General features: G+C 42.8%; 1 protein-coding gene across 1 annotated transcript in view; it reads left to right on the top strand.

The window, feature by feature from the left end:
- Positions 1-24,172, top strand: part of PACS1 (phosphofurin acidic cluster sorting protein 1) — a 174,051-nt gene that overhangs the window by 117,571 nt on the left and 32,308 nt on the right. Inside the window, exons 2-4 of the mRNA XM_033205163.1 lie at positions 2,516-2,603; positions 21,410-21,499; positions 22,153-22,278. Of these exons, the coding sequence (XP_033061054.1) occupies positions 2,516-2,603; positions 21,410-21,499; positions 22,153-22,278 (304 nt within the window). The remainder of the gene's footprint in view (positions 1-2,515; positions 2,604-21,409; positions 21,500-22,152; positions 22,279-24,172) is intronic.

The raw sequence follows: 24,172 nt of genomic DNA, 5'->3' as shown, positions 1-24,172 counted from the left end.
TGAAATAATATAGACGAAGAGACCTGATAAGTTTTCATACATTGTATTTGATTTTGATTCTAGCTTAAAGCAAAGAAAGAGATTTATTTTTTTTTCTTTGTGTTAGTCAGCAGGTCTTTGAAAGTACTTGGGTGACTAGGCGTGGTGGCTCATGCCTGTAATCCTAGCACTTTGCAAGGCCAAGACAGGCGGATCACCTGAGGTCAGGAGTTTGAGACCAGCCTGGCCAACATGGTGAAACCCGTCTCTACTAAAAATACAAAAATTAGCCGGGCATGATGGCGGCTGCCTGTAATCCCAGCTACCCAGGAGGCTGAGGCAGCAGAATTGCTGAAACCCGGGAGGCGGAGGTTGCAGTGAGCCAAGATCGTGCCACTGCACTACAGCCTGGGCGACAGAGAGAGACTGTCTCAAAAAAAAAAAAAGAAACAGAAAGAAAAAAAAGAAAGTACTTGGGTGAGGTTAATTCAAAACCAGAATTTAGTTCTGTTGACCTGGATTTGTCCTCCTTTAAAAAAAAAAAATGAATTATATTAATTTCTTCACATACTTTTGTTAATCTGATTTTAACTAGAAACCATTAGGCCGGGCGTGGTGGCTCAAGCCTGTAATCCCAGCACTTTGGGAGGCCGAGACGGGCGGATCACGAGGTCAGGAGATCGAGACCATCCTGGCTAACACTGTGAAACCCCGTCTCTACTAAAAAATACAAAAAACTAGCCGGGCGAGGTGGCGGGCGCCTGTAGTCCCAGCTACTCGGGAGGCTGAGGCAGGAGAATGGCGGGAACCCGGGAGGCGGAACGTGCAGTGAGCTGAGATCCGGCCACTGCACTCCAGCCCGGGCGACAGAGCGAGACACCGTCTCAAAAAAAAAAAAAGAAACCATTTTAGGAAACTTAATGTAACAAATATTTGCTGAGCAACTATACTGTGCCCAGCATTTGGGCAGATGCGGGGGGGAGAGCGGTGGAGGGGCAAGCCTGCTGCCTGCCCACCGGAAGTTACACTCCAGTGGCAGGATAGGAGTTGTGCTGGGGACACATCAGAGACTTTGCAAGGCTTTGGGGGAAGTTCTCCTGGCAAAAATGCGTAACCCAAGGCTGAAGAGGCATTAGCTGGCAGGCTGGTGCCAACAGAAGGAACAGCAACCTCCAAAGGCCTCAAGGCGAGAGGGTGGCACTGCCAGGGAGCCAAAGGAAAGTTAGTGTGGCTGGAGCAGAGGGAGGGCAGTGGAGACGCAAGACAGGGGCCTGAGCAGGGCCTAGAGGGCCTCAGCACGGAGGAAAAAAGAGGCATGAAATCCAGTCAGATTCTCTGGACTTGTCATGACTCTGGTCAGCAACATCCCTCATGTGTCCCGTTCCCCAGAATCTCTCCCAGGAGAAGAATGTTTGAGGACTTTGACCACCCGGGCAGCCACAGAAAGGCAGCGTCCAGAGTCTCCCTCCCACTCCTGCTGGAAATCCAGGGTGGCCCTGCTGTAGTAAGGCCAAGGTCAAGTCAGAGCAGAGTTACTGAGACTCCACAGTGAGGGATAATCCTGTCACTTTTGAGTTGCAGGGAATTTCTTGATTTGTGGCACTGAAGATGTTCTGCATATTTGGAGCAAAATGCAGCTGAAATAGAATTTGTGACCATTTAACCATTTCCTGCCAAATGGTGTATTTTTTTTTTTTTTTTTTTTTTTTTTTTTTTTTTTTTTGAGGTGGAGTCTCGCTCTGTCGCCCGGACTAGAGTGCAGTGGCCAGATCTCAGCTCACTGCAAGCTCCGCCTCCTGGGTTTACGCCATTCTCCTGCCTCAGCCTCCCGAGTAGCTGGGACTACAGGCGCCCGCCACCTCGCCCAGCTAGTTTTTGTATTTTTAGTAGAGACGGGGTTTCACCGTGTTAGCCAGGATGGTCTCGATCTCCTGACTTCGTGATCCGCCCGTCTCGGCCTCCCAAAGTGCTGGGATTACAGGCTTGAGCCACCGCGCCCGGCCCTGGTGTATGTTTTGTTTGTGTGGATTATCTTCTCTTGCTAAAGATTTACATCTGTACATCTGTCAGGTGTGATCAGGTGGAAAGTAGAAGAGGAACTGTGTGATTCTCCTCCCTTGGTCTCCTCTTCCCCCTCAGAAGTGGCTCCAACATACTAGGCATGGAAAATGTGTTGCCTTTGGCTTAAGATAAATGACATCCATGGAAGTTCACACAATAATGTACCTTTTGACACTTACTTTTAGAAGCTGGGCATGGTGGCATGTGCCTGTGGTCCTGGCTACTCAGGAGGCCAAGATGGGGAGGATCCTTGGGCCCAAGGATCCAGTCTGGGCAACATAGTGAGACCCATCTCTTAAAAGTATAAACATTAAGTAAGAGGGGATACTCTTTCACTGAGACAGGGGACCCTGGGACTGAGGACAGCGTTCTCACATTCTTACTTCAGGTAAGGCAGGTTGCCCTAACCAGTTGTTCATCACTTTTCTCATAAGTTCCTTGCATATGACAGTATCTTCCTTCCCTGTTTTTCTAGGCTATTCAGCTTGACTCTGAAGAAACTCGTCATGCTAAAAGAAATGGACAAAGATCTTAACTCAGTGGTCATTGCTGTGAAGCTGCAGGTGAGTGGGGCAGGACTGTTGGTTCAGGGCCCAGGGAAGCTGGATAACCATTTGCCCACTGCTGGGGCTTCAGAAACACCACTGGGACCACCTCTGGCTTCCTCCTCTCAGCACAGCAAGGTGCACAGTGGAAAGATGACAGAGCTCATGGGACCTTCTGAGCCCAGCTCTGCCTCTTGGTTAAGGCTCTCAGTTTCTTCAAACCTTTCTTTGTCTGAAGAACAGAAATGGTTTTTCTTACACATACTATGAGGAACGAGTGATCCTAAAGTGTTTATTATAAACTACTCAGAAATTACTAGGCTGGCTAGCGTTGGTTTCAGTCTTAGTCCCAGGATTGCTAGATCCAGGTAGATGTACGGCTGTGGGAAGCACTTCAGAGGTTTTCTTTTTTTTTTTTTTTTTGAGATGGAGTCTTGCCCTATCTGTCACCCAGGCTGAGTGCAGTGACGCGATCTCGGCTCACTGCAAGCTCTGCCTCCTGGGTTCATGCTGTTCTCCTGCCTCTCAGCCTCCCAAGTAGCTGGGATTACAGGTGCCTGCCACCACGCCTGGCTAATTTTTTGTATTTTTACAAATACAAAAGGTATACAGGGTTTCACCGTGTTAGCCAGGATGGTCTCGATCTCCTGACCTCGTGATTCACCCACTTCAGCCTCCCAACATGCTGGGATTACAGGCGTGAGCCACCGTGCCCAGCCTGCACTTCGGAGGTTTTCTATAGAGTGGAAGAAACTTACAGATTGTTATTTCAGACTGGGCAATTTAAAGTTTACTGGGATATTTTATCTTCTATATAAATCCCACGTATAACTCCTTACATTTAGTATTTTCAAGGGACCCAAAACATTTCACAAACATTTGTGCTCTTAAGTATTCCTGAATTTAAGGAAAGGAGAAGGGAAAAGCTGAATTACAGAAGGGCTCAGGAATTTACCTGTTGCCAGCTAATTACCAAACGGCAGAACTGGGACCAGAAACTAAAGAGTGGGTAATTTGTGTGCTCATTAAATCCCATTACCAGACCTCCCTTAACTGATTAATTCCTTCTGCTGATGACTCCCTGGAGTAGAGAGAGATTCTGCGGTGCCTCTGGAGTCACTAAATAATGACTGGAGTCTTCAGCTTAAGGATGGTGTATTTACTGAATTCTTATTCATTGAAAAATAGCAAACTGTGATAACTCCCTACTAACCAGAATATTTTATTAGCTAGTTCACCTACTATGCTGCAATTTATTGTACTATATCACCTTCATTAAAATCCACTTCTATATCACTCTCAGTGTGTGAATCATACATTGAGGTGCCTGGGCCTCTTTCTGGGATAAATACATTAGTCCCAAATACATAATTTAGTCCTCAAAACTTAAAATGTTGAGCCGGGCGTGGTGGCTCATGCCTGTAATCCCAGCACTTTGGGAGGCTAAGGCGGTGGACCACCCAAGGTCAGGAGTTCAAGACCAGCCTAGCCAACATGGTGAAACCCCGTCTCTACCAAAAATACAAAAATTAGCCAGGCGTGCCTGTAGTCCCAGCTACTCAGGAGGCTGGAGCAGGAGAATTGCTTGAGCCTTTGAGGAAGAGGTTGCAGTGAGCTGAGATCGTGCCACTGCATTCCAGCGTGAGTGACAGAGTAAGACTCCATCTCAAAACAACAACAACAAAAACTTAAAATGTTTTAATTACTCATGAATTCCTGTGTGTCCCACCTTATATTCTAATTCCCTGTTCATTTTATGAATAACTCCTTCCAAATCTATGAAGTGTTCCCAGACACTGTTTGTTGGGAAAGTGACTGTGGGACAGTGATGTGAACTGTTAGTGTCTTGTCCTCCTCTCCTGATTTTGGTCCCCATTTCTAGGTCACAGGCAGTGTTCCCATTTTCAGGAATTGCTTCCTTTGCTAAAGAATGTTGCTGTTCTGTGCCGACACCATTGGGGTGGTTTTGAAAGTTCCCTACTGAGTTTGCCATCCTGCAGCTAAATGCTTTTGCCAAAGAAATAATTTATTTCCTGATTAAATATTTAACATTCTATAATTCTAAATTATACCAAAACTACAAATATTTTGAATTTTTAAATTGTTCTCCTTCCAGGCAGCTGAAAGTAATTACAGATGTCACTACATTCATTTATTCAGTCACTTATGTATGCATTTATATAATAAATACTTATTGAGCATCCATTATGTGCCAAACATTGTTCTAGGCACAGGGGATACAGCAGTGATCAAAACAGACAAAAATCCCTGCCTTTAAGAAGCACTGAGCAGTGATTCCCCAAAGGAGATCTGCAGACCCTGAGGTCTCTAAGACACTTTCAGGGGGTACAGGAGGCTACAACTATTTTCATGATAATACTGTGGCATTATTTGCCTTTTTCAGCATGCTGACTTTTGCACTGAAAGTACAAAAGCAACAGTGGATAAAGCTGCTGGTGCCTCAGCACAAATGCACCCAATGTCCCAGGAGTCATTGTGTTGTTTACCATCTCATGAGTGAAATAAGAAGATAAAAGGGCTGGGCACAGTGGCACACCCCTGTGGTCCCAGCTACTTGAGAGGCCGGGGCAGGAGGGTCACTTGAGCCTAGGAGCTGGCTGGAATGAGCTGTTTGTGCCAGTGCACTCCAGCCTGGGTGACAGAGCGAGACTCCGACTCAAAAAAAGGGAGAGAAAGCCAGTTTTGCTTAAGAATGTTCTTAAGAAAGCAGTAAAACTTGTTAATTTATTACATCTCAACCTTGAGTCTGCATCTTTCTCATTCTGCGTGTGATGAGATGGGAAGTATACACTGAGCACTTCTGCCTTGCAGCAAAGTACGATGTCTGTCTCTAAGACTAGTGCCTGTGTGAGGTAGAGCTACTGAGTTGTGAACTACAGTAGCTGCTTTTTTTCCATGAACACCATTTGTACTTCGAAGAGGAACTTATAGACAAACAGGTTATTTAGACTCAGGTGTTTGGAAAGTGTTTTCTTAAAAATGAGCAGAGTTACCCTATCAATTCAAGGAAAACAACTTAGTATTGGTTGCCAATGATAAATAAAATTCCTTTTTTTTTTTTTTTTTTTTTTTTGAGACAGAGTCTTGCCCTGTTGTTCAGTGGCGTGATCTTGGCTCACTGCAATCTCCATCTCCTGGGTTCAAGCGATTCTCCTGCATCAGCCTCCCGAGTAGCTGGGACTACAGGCGCCCACCGCCACGCCCAGCTAATTTGTGTATTTTTGGTAGAGATGGGGTTTCACCATGTTGGCCAGGTTGATATCGAACCCGGGACCTCAGGTAATCTGCCCACCTTGGCCTCCCAAAGTGCTGGGATTACAGGCATGAGCTACCACATCTGGCCAAAATTTGAGCTTTTAAGTGAAAATTAGAATTTTGGAAAACTTGTTTCTGTCACAGAAAGCTTAAAAGCTTCCCAGTTCTTAAAGACTTTTCTGAAGAAATCAGAAGTGATATTAAAGATTTTGAGTTTTTTATATTGTATAATATATAACATTTGAATATTTTCTAAATGACTAATGCATGAGGTTACAAAATCATGCTGGATAAAAGATGCTTTCAAAGAACAAAATAGACCAGTGGATTAGGTTTTTAACTTTCCATTTTAAAATAATTTTAAATATACCCAAGAGATGCAGGGATAGTCTAAAGAGTTCCTGTATACCCATCCAGCTTCTCCCAATGTTAACGTCTCTCTTAACCATGGTACATTTATCAAAACTAAGAAATTATCATTGGTATAATACTATCAATTAAATTAGACTTCAGATTTCCTAGTGTTTTCATTAATGTTCTTTTTCTATTAATTGGATTTTAACATACAAGAGTACGAAAGTCTTATTGATATTATTTAAAATTCTACTTTGGAAAAAAAATTTTTACTTTGCAACTAATCTTTAAGAAACTACCACTTAGAGAGTTAATGGTATAGTATCAAAGGAAAATAGTCCACAACTGGCTGGTCACGATGGCGCATACCTGGAATCCCAGCACTTTGGGAGGCCAAGGTGAGAGGATTGCTCAAGCCCAGGAGTTCAAGACCATCCTGGGCAACACAGCAAGACTCCATCTTTACCAAAAGTAAAAACTAGGCCGGGCGCGTTGGCTTAAGCCTGTAATCCTAGCACTTTAGGAGGCTGAGGCGGGCGGATCACAAGGTCAGGAGATCGAGACCATCCTGGCTAACACAGTGAAACCCCGTCTCTACTGAAAAATACAAAAAACTAGCCGGGTGTGGTGGCGGGCGCCTGTAGTCCCAGCTACTTGGGAGGCTGAGGCAGGAGAGTGGCGTGAAGCCGGGAGGCGGAGCTTGCAGTGATCTGAGATCCAGCCACTGCACTCCAGCCCGGGCGACAGAGCAAGACTCCGTCTCCAAAAAAAAAAAAAAACAGTAAAAACTGTCTGGGCATGGTGGCATATGCTTGCAGTCCCAGCTATTTGGGAGGCTGAGGCAGGAGGATTGCCTAAGCCCAGGAGTTCAAGTTTACCATGAGTTATGATCACACCACTGCACTCCACCCTGGGCAACAGAACGAGACCTAGTCTCTAAAAATAAAAATAAAAATAAATAAAAAATTCCACAGTTGTCTAGAAAGGCTGTTAAAATGCTCCTCTTTTTTCCAGCTATAGATCACTTTGAGTCTGGATTTTCTGCATATACTCAACCAAACTAGTTTTGCAACACATTGAGTACAAAAATAGGAATGAGAATCTAGTTGTTTTCTATTAAGTCATTCATTGAAAAGATTTACAGAAATGTAAAACTATACCATCTCCCTCATACACTGCTGTTGGGAATGTAAAATAATGCAGCCACTGTGTTGTTTTGTTTTACTTTTGTTTTGTTTTAGGGACAAGGTCTTGCTGTGTTGCCCAGGCTGGTCTCAAACTCCTGGCCTCAAGCAATCCTCCCGCCTCGACCTCCCAGTGCTGGGATTATAGGCTTGTGCCACCATGCCTGGTTCTCAAAAGAGTAAAGATAGAGTAACCATATCAGAGTAACCATATGACTTAGCAATTCTACTCCTAGGTATGGCCCCAAGAGAAATGAAAACACAAAAAATCTAACATGCAAATGTTCATAACAGAATTATTCACAAGCTATAAAGTAGAAACAATCCAAGTCCATCAACTGATCAGTGGATAAATAAAATGTGGTCTAGTCATATAGCTTCGGAATGCTATTTGGCAGTAAAAAAGAATGAAGTATATCCATGCTCCAGATGGATGAACCTTGAAAACGTGATGCTAAGTCAAAGAAGCAAGACACAAAAGGCCACATATTGTATGATTCCATTTATATGAAATAGGCAAATCCTTAGGGTCAGAAAGTAGATTGTAGTTGCCAGGGGTTAGGGTGGGAGATGGGCAGACTGGGGAGGGTGGTAATTAAAGAATATGAGGTTTCCTTGTTGAATGGTGAGAATGTTCTGGCACTGACTGTGGTGATGGTTGCACAGCTCTAAACATACTGAAAGCCATTGAACTATATACACTTTAAAGGGGTGAATTATATGGTGTTTGAATTATATCCCAGTAAAGCTATGATTTTTAAAAAAAAACTGTCTTCTCACTAAATTATTTTTGTTTTGGGAACATATTTTTCGTTTTAAAACTTTGCATATAAACACATAATAGGTTTATTGTTAATTTTAAATGGATTAATAAATACTTTAAAATATCTGTTTTAATTCATAATGTGACTATTGATAGATAAACCTACATAAACAAAATATTAATAGATATATCTACATACACAGAAGCTATTTGGGATTCTTTCTAAGTGTAAAAAGGGCCAGGCGCAGTAGCTCATGCCTGTAATCCCAGCACTTCAGGAGGCTGAGGTGGGCAAATCACAAGGTCAGGAGATCGAGACCATCCTGGCTAACATGGTGAAACCCTGTCTCTACTAAAAATACAAAAAATTAGCTGGGCATGGTGGCGGGCGCCTGTAGTCCCAGCTACTTGGGAGGCTGAGGCAGGAGAACAGCATGAACCCAGGAGGCGGAGCTTGCAGTGAGCAGAGATCGCGCCACTGCACTCCAGCCTGGGCGACAGAGCGAGACTGCGTCTCAAAAAAAGAGTGTAAAAAGGTCCTGAGGCCAAAAATTTGAGAATTATTATAGTAAAAGGAAAGAAACAATAAACAAACGAGAAAATTATATGTAGGCATTCCTTAAAAATTTTGTTTTATTTTATGAGATGGAGTTTCACTCTTGTTGCCCAGGCTGGAGTGCAATGGCGTGATCACAGCTCACTGCACCCTCCGCCTCCCGGGTTCAAATGATTCACCTGCCTCAGCCTCCCAGGTTGCTGGGATTACAGGCGTGCACCACCACACCTCACTAATTTTTGGATTTTTAGTAGGCATGGGGTTTCACCATGTTGGTCAGGCTGGTCTCAAACTCCTTATCTCAAGTGATCCACCCACCTTGGCCTCCCAAAGCGCTGGGATTACAGGTGTGAACCACCATATCCAGCTACATTCCTTAAAATCTAATCCATTCCTAAAAATATGTTGGATGGCAGAAGCCTATATTTTATTATTTAAATGGGAAAAATAAGAAATACAAAATATCACAACACTGTAATTGTGGTGTGTAAATTACTCATATTTTGAGTAGGAAGACTAAAAGATGAGCCTATCAAAAATAATAACTATGGGCCAGGTGCAGTGGTTCATGCCTATAATCCCAGCTCTTTGGAAGGCTGAGGCAGCTGGGTCACCTGAGGTCAGGAGTTCAAGACCAGCCTGGCCAACATAGTGAAACCCTGTCTCTACAAAAAATACAACATTAGCCAGGCATGGTGGCACATGCCTGTAATCCCAGCTACTCAGGAGGCTGAGGCAAGAGAATCGCTTGAACCCATGAGGCAAAGGTTGCAGTGAGCCAAGATGGCACCACTGCACTCCAGCCTTGGCAACAGAGCAAGACTCCATCTCAAAAAAAAAAAAAAAAAAAAGAAAAAAAAAAGAGGGAGGTGGGATGAAGTTGAAGTGTAGAGTTTTTATTGGTTTTCTCTTTGCGTCTTTGTTTTTTGTTTTTGCAATCAGAGTTAAGTTACCATTCAGTTTTTAATAACGGGTTGTAAGATGTTATTTGCAAGCCTCATGGTAACTGCAAATCAAAAAAACCCTGTAACAGACAAAAAACAAAAAAAATAAAAAGCAAGAAATTAAAACATACCATCCGAGAAAATCACTTTCACAAAAAGAAAGACAAGAAGGAAAGAAGGAAGGAAGACCACAAAACAATGAGAAAACAAGTAACAAAATGGCAATAGTAAGTCCTTACTTATCAATAATAACATTGAATATAAATGGACAAAATTCTGCAATCAAAAGACGTGGAGTGGTTGAATGCATTAGAAAACAAGATCCAGCTGGGCATGGTGGCTCATGCCTGTAATCCCAGCACTTTGGGAGGCCAAGGTGGGCAAATCACAAGGTCAGCATTTCAAACCAGCCTGGCCAACACAGTGAAACCCCATCTGTACTAAAAATACAAAATATTAGCTGGATGTGGTGGTGCACGCCTATAATCCCAGCTACTCGGGAGGCTGAGGCAGGAGAATTGCTCGAATCTGGGAGGCAGAGGTTGCAGTGAACCCAGATTACACCACTGCACTCCAACCCAGGCAACAGTGCAAGACTCTGTCTCAAAAAAACAAAACAAAGCAAGATCCAGCCAGGCACAGTGGCTCATGCCTATAATCCCAGCACTTTGGGAGGCTGAGGCGAAAGTATTGCTTTGAGCCCAGGGGTTTGAGACCAGCTTGGGCAACATAGTGGGACCCTGTGTCTACAAAGAATTTGAAAAATTAGCTGGGTGTAGTGGTAGACCTACTCAGGAGTCTGAGGTAGGAGAATCACTTGAGCTCAGGAGGTTAAGGCTAAAATGAGCTATGATTGTGCCAGTGCACTCCACCTTGGGCAGCAGAGTGAGATGCTGTCTCAGAAAAACAAAAACAAAACATGACCCAAACATCTGTTGCCTACAAGAAACACATTTGACCTGTAAAGACACATAGAGACTAAAAATAAAGGGTTGGAAAAATACACTCTATGCAAATAGAAACCAAAAAAAAAAAAAAAAAAAGTAGGCATAGCTATACTTACATCAGACAAAATAGATTTCAAGACAAAAATTTTAAAAATTGACAAGGTCGTTATATAACGATAAAGGGGTCAACTCAGCAAGAGGATATAACAATTGTAAATATATATACACCCAACACTGGAGCACCCAGATATATAAATCAAATATTATTAGAGCTAAAGAGAGTGTTAGACTCCAGTACAACAATAGCTAGAGACTTTAACACCCCACTTTCAGCATTGGACAGATTATCCAGACAAAATAAACTAAGAAACATCACACTTAACTGCTCTATAGACCAAATGGACCTAATAGATATTTACAGAACATTTCTTCCAATGGCTGCAGAATACACTTTTTTTTCCTTAGCACGTGGATCATTCTTAAGGATAGGCCATATGTTAGGTCACAAAACAAGTCTTAAAACATTCAAAAAAAAAAGTTGAGGCCAGGCATGGTGACTCACGCCTGTAATCCCAGCACTTTGGGAGGCCAAGGTGGGTGGATCACGAGGTCAAGAGATCAAGATCATCCTGGCCAACATGGTGACACCCCGTCTCTCCTAAAAATACAAAAATTAGCTGGGCGTGGTGGCAGGCGCCTGTAGTCACAGCTACTCAGGAGGCTGAGGCAGGAGAATTGCTTGAATCCTGGAGGTGGATGTTGCAGTGAGCGGAGATTGTGCCACTGTACTCCAGCCTGGGCAACAGAGCGAGATTCTGTCTCAAAAAAAAAAAAGTTGAAATAATATCAAGCATCTTCCCTGACCATAATGGAATAAAACTAGAAATCAATAACAAGGAATTTCGAAAGCAATACACACACATGGAATTAAACCATATGCTCCTAAATGACCAGTGGGTCAATGAATAAATTAAGAAGGAAACTGAAATTTTCTTGAAACAAATGATAATGGAAACATAACATATCAAAACCTATGGGATACATCAAAAGCAGTACCAAGGGGGAAGTTCATAACTATAAAGTGCCTACATCAAAAAAGAAGAAAAACTTCAGATAACCTAATGATGCTTCTTAAAGAACTAGAAAAGCAAGAGCAAACCAAACTCCAAATTAGTAGAAGAAAAGAAATAATGAACATCATAGCAGAAATAAATAAATTTGAAAAAAAAAATCAACAACTTTTGGGTTTTCGTGTGTGTTTTGTTTTGTTTTGTTTTTGAGATGGAGTCTTGCTGTGTCACCCATACTGGAGTACAGTGGTGCAATGTCAGCTCATTGCAACCTCTGCCTCCCAGGTTCAAGTGATTCTCCTGCCTCAGCCTCCCGAGTAATTGGGATTACAGGTGTGTACCACCATGACGGCTAATTTTTGTATTTTTAGTAGAGACAAGGTTTCACCTTATTTGCCAGGCTGGTCTCAAACTCCCAACCTCAGGTGATCCGCTCGCCTTGGCCTTCAGTGCTGGGATTACAGGCATGAGCCATCATACCCGGCCAAAGAGTTGTTTTTTGAGAAGACAAAATGGACAAACCTTTAGCCAGACCAACAAAGAAAAAGAGAAGACACAAATAAATCAGAGATGAAAAAAGAGGTGACTGACACTGCAGAAATTCAAAGGATCATTAGTGGCTGCTGTGAGCAGCTGTATACCAATAAACTGGGAAACCTAGAAGAAATGGATAAATTCCAGGGAAGATACAGCCTACCAAGATTGAACCATGAAAAAATTCAAAACCTGAATAGACCAATAACAACAACAACAAAAAAAATAGCTAGATGCCATCAATGTAGTCTCCCAGCAAAGAAAAGCCCAGGCCTTGTTAGCTTCACTACTGAATGTTACCAAACATTTAAGAAGAACTATTCCAAAACATAGAGAATACTTCCAGACTCAATCTGTGAGACCAGTATTACCCTGACACCAAAACCAAAGAAAGTGACAGGGCAGTATCTCTGATTAACATTGATGCAAAAATCGTCAAGGAAATACTAGCAAACAGAGTTCAGCAACACATTAAAAACATCATTCATCATGACCAACTGAGATCCCGGGATGCGCAAGGATGGTTCAGCATACACAAATCAATTAATGTGATACATCATATCAACAGAATGAAGGACAAAACCCATGTGATAATCTCAATTGATGCTGAATGGCTGGGCATTGTGGCTCCCGCCTGTAATCCCAGCACTTTGACAGGCCAAGGTAGATAGATTGCTTGAGGCCAAGAGTTTGAGACCAGCCTGGGCAACATGGCAAAACCTCATCTCTGGTGGGGGGAATGTATATATATGCTTTTTTTTCTGAAAAAGCATTTGGTAAAATTCAACAAGCCTTCATGGTAAAAATCCTCAAAAAATGGGTATGAAAGAAACATACCTCAACATAATAAAAACTATATGTGACAGACCCATAGCTTGTATCAGACTGAACGGTGAAAAAAACTGAAAGCCTTTCCTTTAAGATCTTGAACAAGACAAGGATCCCCACTTTCACCACTGTTATTCAGTATAATAACTAGAAGTCCTAACTAGAGCAGTCAGGCAAGAGAAAGAAATAAAGGCATCCAGATTGGAAAGGAAGAAGTCAAATTATCCTTGTTTGCAGATGATATGCTCTTATATGTGGAAAAACCTATACTTCACAAAATAACTAGTAGAACTGATAAACAAAATCAGTGAAGTTGCAGGATATGAAATCAACATACAGAAATCAGTAGTATTTCTATATGTCAACAGTGAACAGTCTGAAAAAGAAATCAAGAAAGTAATCCCATTTACAAGAGCTACAAGTAAAATAGGATACCTAGGAATAAACCAAAGAAGTGAAAGATCTCTATATTAAAAACTGTAAAACATTGATGCAAGAAATTTAAAAGGACACAAAAAGTGGAAAGATATTCCATATTCATGGATTGGAAGAATCATTATTGTTAAAATGTCCATACCACCCAAAGCAATCTACAGATTCAATGCAATCCCTATCAAAATACCAATGACATTCTTCACAGAAATAGAAAAAAAAATCCTAAAATGTATATGGAACCACAGAAGACCCAGAATAGCCAAAGCCATCCTGAACACAAAGAAGAAACCTAGAGAAATCACATTATCTGACTTCAAATTATACTACAGAACTATAGTAACCAAAACAGCACGGTACTGGCATAAAAACAAACACCTACACTAATGGAAGAGAATAGAGAATCTAGCAATAAATCCATACATCTACAGTGAACTAATTTTCAGCAAAGGTGCCAAGAACATATATTGGGGAAAGGACAATCTCCTCAATAAATGATGCTGGAAAAACTGGATATCCACATGCAGAGGAATGAAACTAGACTCTTATCTCTCACTATATACAAAAATCAGATAAAAATTGACTGGATACTTAAATCTAATACCTAAAACTATGACACTACTAAAAGAAAACATTTTTCCAACTGCTTTGGCCACTAAAATAATAAAAATAAAAGAAAACATTGGGGCAACTCTCTAGGAAATTGATCTGGGCAGAGATTTCTTGTGTAATACCCAGCACTGGCAACCAAAGCAAAAATGGACATATGGGATCACATCAAGTTAAAAAGCTTCTGGGCCAGGCGCAGTGGCTCATGCTTATAATCCCAGCACTTTGAGAGGCCGACAAGGGATCCCTTGTCCATCTGACAAGGGGTTAATAACCAGAATATATAAGGAGCTCAAACAACTCAGGAAAATATCTAATAATCCTATTAAGAAATGGGCAAATGATCTGAATAGACATCTCTCAAAGGAAGACCTACAAATGATGAACAGGCATATGAAAGGGTGTGCAGCATTACTGATTATCAGAGAAATGCTAATCAAAACTACAATGAAATATCATCTCACCCTGGTTAAAATGGCTTTTATCCAAAAGACAAGTAATAGTAAATGCTGGTGAGGATGTAGAGAAAAGGGAACCCTCATGCACTGTTGGTAAGAATGTAAATTAGTACAGTGAATATGGAAAATAGTATGGAGGTTCCTCAGAAAACCAAAATAGTCCCATGTAGCACTATTCACAATAGCCAAGATTTGGAAGCAACTAAGTGTCCATCAACAGATAAATTGATAAAGAAAATGGTACATACACACAATGGAGTACTATGCAGCCATAAAAAAGAATGAGGTCCTGTCATTTGCAATAACATGGATGGAACTGGAGGATATTATGTTAAATAAGCCAGGCACAGAAAGACATACTTTGAATGCTCTCACTTACTTCTGGGAGTTAAAAATTAAAGTCATGGAGATAGTCTAATGATGGTTACCACAAGTTTGTATGGGCAGTGGGGCAGTGACGATAGTTAATGGATACAAAAACATAGAATGAATAAGATCTGGTATTTGGCCAAGCATGGTGGCTCACGCCTGTAATCCTAGCACTTTGGAAGGCTGAGGTGGGAAGATCCCTTGAGTCCAGTAGTTTGAGACCAGCCTGAGCACTGTAGTGAAACCTCATCTCTATTTATTTATTTATTTATTTATTGAGACAGAGTCTTGCTCTGTTGCCCAGGCTGGAGTGCAGTGGCACGATCTTGGCTCACTGCAAGCCCTGCCTCCCGGGTTCACACCATTCTCCTGCCTCAGCCTTCTGCATAGCTAGGACTACAGGCGCCCGCCACCACTCCTGGCTAATTTTTTGTATTTTTTGTAGAGACATGTTTGTTTCACCATGTTAGCCAAGATGGTTTCGATCTCCTGACCTCCTGATCCGCCCACCTCAGCCTCCCAAAGTGCTGGGATTACAGGCATGAGCCATCACACCTGGCCCCATCTCTATTTTTTAAAAACTTTTTTTTTTTGAGACGGAGTTTCGCTCTTGTCGCCTAGGCTGCAGTGCAATGGCACAATCTCAGCTCACTGCAACCTCCACCTCCCAGGTTCAAGTGATTCTTCTGCCTCAGCCTCCCAAGTAGCTGGGATTACAGGCATGCACCACCATGCCCAGCTAATTTTTGTATTTTTAGTTAGAGACGGGATTTCACCATGTTGCCCAGGCTGGTCTTGAACTCCTGACCTCAGGTGGTCCACCCGCCTCGGCCTCCCAAAGTGCTGGGATTACAGGCGTGAGCCACCACGCCCAGCCAAAAAAATGTTTTAATTATAAAAATTTTTTTTAATGTTTTTCTTTTTTTTTTTTTTTTTGAGACGGAGTCTTGCTCTGCCACCCAGGCTGGAGTGCAGTGGCCGGATCTCAGCTCACTGCAAGCTCCGCCTCCCGGGTTTATGCCATTCTTCTGCCTCAGCCTCCCGAGTAGCTGGGACTACAGGCGCCCGCCTCGTCGCCCGGCTAGTTTTTTGTATTTTTAAGTAGAGACGGGGTTTCACCGTATTAGCCAGGATGGTCTCGATCTCTTGACCTCGTGATCCGCCCGTCTCGGCCTCCCAAAGTGCTGGGATTACAGGCTTGAGCCACCGCGCCCGGCCAAAAAAATGTTTTAATTATAAAAATTTTTTTAAATGTTTTAAAGATCTGTGATATTTTATAGTGCAACAGGGCGATTACAGTCAATGTTAATTTATAGTACATTTAAAACTGAAAGTATAATTGGAATATTTGTAACATAAATAAACGATAAATGCTTGAGGTGATGGACCCCATATAACCTGATGTGATTATTACACGTTATATGCCTGATCAAAATGTCTTATGTACCTCATAAATATACCTACTATATACCCATAAAAATTAATTAAAAAATTGAAATAAATAATAAATGAAAAATAACAATTTACCTTCAGACATCCAAGAAACCCCAACCAGTTTCCTCAAATATCACTATAATACTCTTAATTTTTTTTTTTTTTGAGAATGGGATCTCACTATGTTGCCCAGGCAGCCCTTGTACTCCTGGGCTCAAGCTATCCTTCCACTTCTGCCTCCTTAAGTGCTGGGATTATAGATGTGAGCCACCACACCCAGCAACAATACTGTTAAACATCTATATGATAAGAATTTTTGGTTTAAATAAAAAGCATTTAAAACACCAGTAACCTGGCTAGTCGTGGTGGTTCGTGCCTATAAATCCCAGCACTTGGGAGGCCAAGGCAGGTGGATTACCTGAGGTCAGCAGTTCAAGATGAGCCTGGGCAACATGGTGAAACCCCATCTCTACTAAAAATATGAAAATTAGCTGGGCGTTGTGGTGCACTCCTGTAGTGCCAGCCATTTGGGAGGCTGAGGCAGGAGAATCACCTGAGCCTGGGAGGCGGAGGTTGCAGTGAGTCAAGATTGTGCCACTGTACCATAGCCTGTGCAACATAGTGAGACTCCGTCTCAGAATAATAGTAATAAAACACCTGTAACCTAATTTTAAAAATATATTAATATTAATGAATATTTTAATGTGCTATAATGTTACTTTAATATTTAGATATAAATGGTTTTGCTTCTGTACTGCAAATGAAGATATACTGTTATATAGATAAACAAATGATACAAAAGTATATTAAAAATAATTTTGAAATTGGACCCTGATTGGTAGTGCCACAGGCACCTGGAAGAAGCAAATACTGGAACCCATGAAAGCTAAACCCTTGGGGAAGGGTAGGAAAGACGAGGACAGTAGCGCACCATGCTTGAAAGGGCCGGACCTGGCTGTGATCCCGTGACACACTGCACTCTGCATCCTGCTACCTGCACACGCAGATTTCTTCTAGCGAGTTTGAAATTCAGATAGTGAATTTGGGATAGAAAGTTTTACAGGTATTTAGAGCACATACTTGGGTAGTGAGAGTTCATATAATCATATAATGAGGCTACTGCTATTGGAAGGTGATGTCTGATAGTGACAATAAATAAGATAAAGGGGATGGAGAGGGCTGGGGTGGAGGAAGTTAACAGATTCCCTACGGTGGTCACGGTAGACCTGGTTGAGAAGATGACTTTTACCTAAAGACTTTGAGGGAGGTGAGGGCCGTTCAGGTATCTGGAAAAAGAGCCTTCCAGGCACAGGGAAGAGCCAGGACCAGGCCCTAAGGCCTTCGTATTCTATGAATATATGCCCTGAGCCGAGAAATCTGAAAAGAACCCTAAGCACTGATTACTTTTTTCAACTTTTATTTTGGAAAAAATTCAAACATGCAAAAGTAGACAGAGTAGCTTACAATTCCCTCGATCCCCTTTCCAAGCTGTAATGGTTATCAACTCATCGCCAGCCTTGTTTCATCTGTGTCCCCATCTGTTTCCCTTCACCAGTGTTATTTTGAGGTAATCCATACATCATAGCATTTCACCCACAAATATTTCAATATGTAATTTAAAAATGTAGGCAGTATTTTTAAACAAAACCACAATACCATTATCACACCTTGGCCAGACACGGTGGCTCATGCCTATAATCCCAGCACTTTGGGAGGCCAAGTTATCTCAAGTGGATAACTTGAGATCAGGAGTTCGAGGCCAGCCTGGCCAACATTATAAAACCTCGTCTCTACTAAAAATACAAAAATTAGCCAGGCGTGATGGCATGCACCTGTAATCCCAGCTACTCAGGAGGCTGAGGCAAGAGAGTCACTTGAACCTGGGAGGCGGAGACTGCAGTGAGCCGAGATCATGCCACTGTACTCCAGCCTACTCAACAGAGCAAGACTCTAAAATAACAAAACAAAAACCTTAATATCACGAAATCAGTGTTCAAATTTCCAGTTGTGGCATGAATCTCATAAATGTGTGGAAAGTCTTGTGGGAGAGAGTGGCTGTCAGTTTTGCTTTTTATAGTTTATTTGATGCATTCGGTCTTCAGTTGCCACTGTAGCGCTCGAGCTTCCAGGAGTCCTGAGGCCCTGGCCTGTGTGTGGGCTGACTGTGCTTCTGCTGTTATTTTATTTTTGTTGTTGTTTTTTGAGACAGGGTTTCGCTCTATTGCCCAGGCTAGAGTGCAATGATATGATCTTGGCTTTTTTTTTTTTTTTTTTTTGAGACGGGAGTCTCGCTTTGACCCCCAGGCTGGAGTGCAGTGGCGTGATCTCGGATCACTGCAAGCTCCGCCTCCTGGGTTCACGCCTTTCTCCCGCCTCAGCCTCCAGAGCAGCTGGGACTACAGCCGCCTGCCACTACGCCTGGCTAATTTTTTTTGTATTTTTAGTAGAGACAGGGTTTCACCCTGTTAGCCAGAATGGTCTCGATCTCCTGACCTCGTGATCTGCCTGCCTTGGCCTCCCAAAGTGCTGGGATTATAGGCGTGAGCCACCACGCCCGGCATGATCTTGGCTTATTGCAACCTCTGCCTTCTAGGCTCAAACGATTCTCCCACTTCAGCTTCCTGAGTAGCTGGGATTACAAGTGCATGCCACCACGCCTGGCTAATTTTTGTATTTTTTGTAGAGACGAGGTTTCCCAGTTTTGCTCAGGCTGGTCTCGAACTCCTGGGCTCCCAAAGTGCTGGGATTACAGGCGCCACTGCACCCAGCCTTCTGCTGATTTTATACCCAGCCTTCCCCCTGTAGCCGTTACCCATAGGCAGCATCACTATAGAATGACATAACCATCAGGGCTCCACTTCCTTGGTCTCATTTTGACCTCATGAGTGGCCGAGGCATTTTTCCATGTGTGGAATTTTCCCCTAAGGGTCAGCACCACAGCATAGTACCATTTCAACAGAAACAACTCCCAGAGTAATCACAGCTTTGCCGAAGATGAGAGATGAGCAGCTCAAAACTTGTCATCAATTATAAACAGAGATGGGTGTGGGGCTCAAGTCTGTAATCCCAGCACTTTGGGAGGCCATGGCAGGAGGATCGCTTGAGCCCAAGAGTGCAAGACCAGCTTGGGCAATATAGCGACACCCCGTCTCTACAAGTAAAAAATAAAAGTAGTAAAAATAGTGTTTCAATGAACAGCTCCTTGTTTACAGATTTTCTTCTTTTTAAAACTCATTCCTGGCCCAGTGTGGTGGCCTGTAATTCTAGCACTTTGGGAGGCTGAAGTGGGAAGATTATTTGAGCTCAGAAGTTAAAGAACAGCCTGGGCAACATAGTGAGACCTCGTCTCTTTTTTATTTAAAAAAAAGAAAAAGAAAAAGAAAAAAACCATTCTCTCCAAGGTCATGGGATCAAGGGGGAAAAAAGAAAATAATATATAAAAATCATGCCCTTAGAATTTATTGTTTTGGATTATAATTTTTGAATGGAAATGTTTCTTTTTTGCCAGGCTACTTTCTAAAAGGGTTACTGTAATTTACTTGGCTTCAACAATGAATGAATTTGGAAATCCTACCACATCCTTACCAACTTTGGATGTTGTGGGTTTTTTTTTATTATTGGTATTAGTTTTAAAACTGCTTATTTTTTTTAGACAAATTTATTCAACACCATTTATTTGTGTGCTGGGAATCATATTGAACAAGATATATCTTTGTCTTATGGATCTCGAAGTTTAGTGAGATTCAGTAACTGGCAGTAAGAGGGCTGTCTAACCCAAATATTAGGTTTGGAGCGGGGGAGGTTAAAGAGGAAGTTCTGGAAAAAAAAAAAAAAAAAACTCAGCTGAGACCTGAAAGATGAGTTGGTTACTTGTGTTCAGAAGCCAAAAAAAAGCATCCAAGAAGAGAAGAAAAGCACATGAAAAGCCCAAAGACAAGAGAGTGTGCCTGGGGAATCAGAGGGAGGATCACTTGAAGTCAGGAGTTCGAGGCCAGCCTGACCAACATGGCAGTAAGAGGGCTGTCTAACCCAAATACTCGGTTTGGAGGGTGGAGAGGTTAAAGAGGAAGTTCCTGGGGAAAAAAAAAAAAAGGAACGTTGGGCAGGGAGGGTCATACACACCCTGGAGGCTGACACTACCGGCCTCTTCCCCAGGAGTGCTGGGAACTCGCAGGCATTAACAAATCATTTTGCTGTGATAACCCTTTATGCACCCTACAGCATCATACATGTAAAATCAGACTTATGGTAGAGGCTTGATTCAAGTAAGTACAATAAGGATTCATGAAATATTTGGACTGGTAAGAATGTTTGGGCCGGGTGTGGTGACTCACACCTGTAATCCTAGCACTTTGGGAGGCTACAGTGAGCTGATCATCTGAGGTCAGGAGTTCAGGGCCAGCACATGGTGAAACCCTGTCTCTACTAAAAATATTAAAAAAATTAGCCGGGCATTGTGGCAGGCACCTGTAGTCCCAACTACTCAGAAGTCTGAGGCAGGAGAATCGCTTGAACCCAGGAGACAGAGGTTGCAGTGAGCCGAGATCGCACCACTGCAGTCCAGCCTGGGCGACAGAATGAGACTCGTCTCAAAAAAAAAATTTTTTTAATTATTTTTTTTTTTTTTAAGAATGCTTGTAGAGTTTAGAAGTTGTTTGCAAACACAGTATTTCTTTTGGTCTGATTTTTGGTGACACAGCTTTGACAGATTTTTTTTTTCTTTTTATTATTAATATTATTTGAGACAGGGTCTCGCTCTGTCACCCAGGCTGGAGTGTAGTGGCAGGGTCATGACTCACTGCAGGCTCGAACTCCCAGGCTCAAGTGATCCTCGCATCTCAGCCTCCTGAGTAGCTGGGACTACAGGCATGTGTACCCCCACCCAGACAAATTTTTTATTTTTTGTAGAAACAGAAGTCTCACTATGTTGCCCCAGGCTAGTCTCCTGGGGCAACTGCTTTGATTCCTGAATCAAAGCAGTCCTTCTGCCTCAGCCTCCCAAACTGCTGGGATTACTGGCATGAGCCACTGCACCTGGCCAAACAGACTTTTTGTCTCGGTTTCAGGGTTCAAAAAGAATTCTTCGCTCCAACGAGATCGTCCTTCCAGCTAGTGGACTGGTGGAAACAGAGCTCCAATTAACCTTCTCCCTTCAGGTGAGACTCTCCTAATCTTAGGCCCCTAAGATGCTATATCCTGGCTAGTCCCCAGACAGTCCGCTAACCCAGAGACCCCATTCCCCAACTTGGGTGGGAATGAATAAAAGTCATCTGGAGGTTTATGGCTGGCCTGGAGCCAAAGCAACCCCTTAGCCATCCACGGTAAGGTGTGGAAACCTGGGTAGGCACCATGGCTCCTTCCCTTCCTCTGCCTTGGCTAACAATTGTTAGCCATCTGCTACACCCCATCACCTCTCCTTAGTGATCCTCGCACCCCCCGTGGACCGTGCCACCCTCAGCCTCCACATCGGGTTCTCCGTCCTTCCCCTCTACTCCTTATCCCTCCTAGTCGGTGTCCCTCTCATCATAATTCCAGTAATTCCATGCCCAAATTGAAACACACGGAGAAAACACCTGATAAAGTGGCAAGGAAAGAGATGGGTGTGGACCCCAGGGCCGTGGCGTGGAAGCCAGGCACCAAGCTGAATCAGCTCCACCAGCAGCAACTTCATGGCTCTCCTTTCAACCCTGATTGTCCCCTTTTACAGACAGGAAGAATTGAAGCACAGAAAGATTATGTGTCCTCTAGAACCCCTCAAGGACCCAGCTGCCCATTAACCATCCTTGACTCTGTGTTTTATATTTCATAGTACCCTCATTTCCTTAAGCGAGATGCCAACAAGCTGCAGATCATGCTGCAACGGAGAAAACGTTACAAGAATCGGACCATCTTGGGCTATAAGACCTTGGCCGTGGGACTCATCAACATGGCAGAGGTGAGAGGAACACAGTCTCCAGACTTTTGGCCTTTGAGTCACAGAGCCCACGGGAGACACCAGCCCAGCCATTTGAGCCTTCCAGATGATTTTCCCAGCCTGCTGGCTAGGTGCTTAATTCTGTTTTACAAGTTACTTATTTGTTGGAAATTCAGAATATACTTGTTTTTATCAAGTACTTTTCCTTCATGAAAAGTTTTAACTTTTAAAAAGGTAAAGCTCAAAAAATTACATAAAATTTCAAACTTTCAGAAAAGTTACAAGAATAGTGCAAAGAATTCCCATATGTGGATTCATCCAAGTTCTTTAACATATTACCATATTTCTTATTCTCTCCTCATAGACATATTGTTAGGTATTATTTTCTGAGCCATCTGAGAGTAAGTTGCAGGCACGATGCCCCATTACACATTAATACTGCACCATGTTAACTTCCTTAACATGAGAATACTCTGCTGTCTAAACTCCCTGCCACCATCAAGATCAGGACACTAACATTGAGATAAGATTGCCATCTAACTCACAGTCCCTGTTCCGATTGTGCTGAGTGTCTCAGTGATCCATCCCCTTTATGGATCTGGGATTGATCTAGGATTACGTGCCACGTGTCACTGTGTCCTTCGTCCCCTTCAGTCTGCAGCAGCCCCTAGGTTTTGCTTACCTTTCATGACCTTGACATTTTTTAAGCACACAGGCTGGTTACTTTCTTGAATACTCAGTCCAGGTTCGCCTGATGTTGCCTTAAGATTAGATTCCATCTGTGTGTTTCTGGCAGCATTACCACAGAAGTGTTCTGTTCTCAGTGCAGCTTAGGCAGCACCTGATGTCAGTTGGTTCCTTTCCTGGGGATATTAACTTTTAATTTTTTTTTTTATTTTTACTTTTTTTTTTTTTTTTTTGAGACGGAGTCTCGTTCTGTCGCCAGGCTGGAGTGCGGTGGCATGATCTCGGCTCACTGTAACCCCCACCTCCTGGGTTCAAGTGATTCTCCTACCTTAGCCTCCCGAGTAGCTGGAACTACAAGCGTGCACCACCATGCCCAGCTAATTTTTTTTTTTTTTTTTTTGTATTTTTAGTAGAGACTGGGTTTCACATGTTGGCCAGGATGGTCTCAATCTCCTGACCTTGTGATCCGCCTGCCTTGGCCTCCCAAAGTCCTGAGATTACAGGTGTAAGCCACCGCACCCAGCCTTTACTTTCTTTTTTTTTTTTTTTTTTTTTTAAGAGACAAGGTCTTGCTCTGTTGTCCAGGCTGGTCTCGAACTCATAGGCTCAAGCAATCCTCCCTCCTCGGCCTCCCAAAGTGCTGGGATTACAGGCATGAGCCTCTGTGCCCGGCCTGATATTATCACTTGGTTAACATGGAGTCTGCAGGGTTTTTCCACCACAAAGTTAATAAGCATTTTTACTTACTGGAAAAAAATATTTTACGGGGAGATAAATATATTATGGGGAGAAAAAGATAGGTAACTATCTTTTTCCTTATCACATTTTCACCTACTAGTTTTAGCATCTATTCATGATTCTTGCCTTAATTGGTCATCACTATACTTTGATGCTTACCAGACAGTGAATTTCTAATCCCACCATTCCTTACATATTTATTAATTGGCTTTTTTTTTTTTTTTTTCCCCGAGAGGGATTCTCACTTCATCACCCAGGCTTGAGTGCACTGGCACAATCTCTGCTCACTGCGAACTCCACCTCCCGGGTTCCAGCGATTCTCCTGCCTCAGCCTCCAGAGTAGCTGGGATTACAGTGGCCCGCCACCAGGCCCAGCTAACTTTTTTGTATTTTTAGTAGAGACGAGGTTTCACCATGTTGTCCAGGCTGGTCTTGAACTCCTGGCCTCAAGTGATCCACCTGCCTTGGCCTCCCAAACTGCTGGGATTAC

This window comes from Trachypithecus francoisi, unplaced genomic scaffold, assembly GCF_009764315.1.
Source record: "Trachypithecus francoisi isolate TF-2019V2 unplaced genomic scaffold, Tfra_2.0 Lachesis_group8, whole genome shotgun sequence".
Lineage (NCBI taxonomy): Eukaryota > Metazoa > Chordata > Mammalia > Primates > Cercopithecidae > Trachypithecus > Trachypithecus francoisi.
The sequence above is the reverse complement of the archived record's forward strand: the minus strand, read 5'-3'. Positions and strand labels throughout refer to the sequence as shown.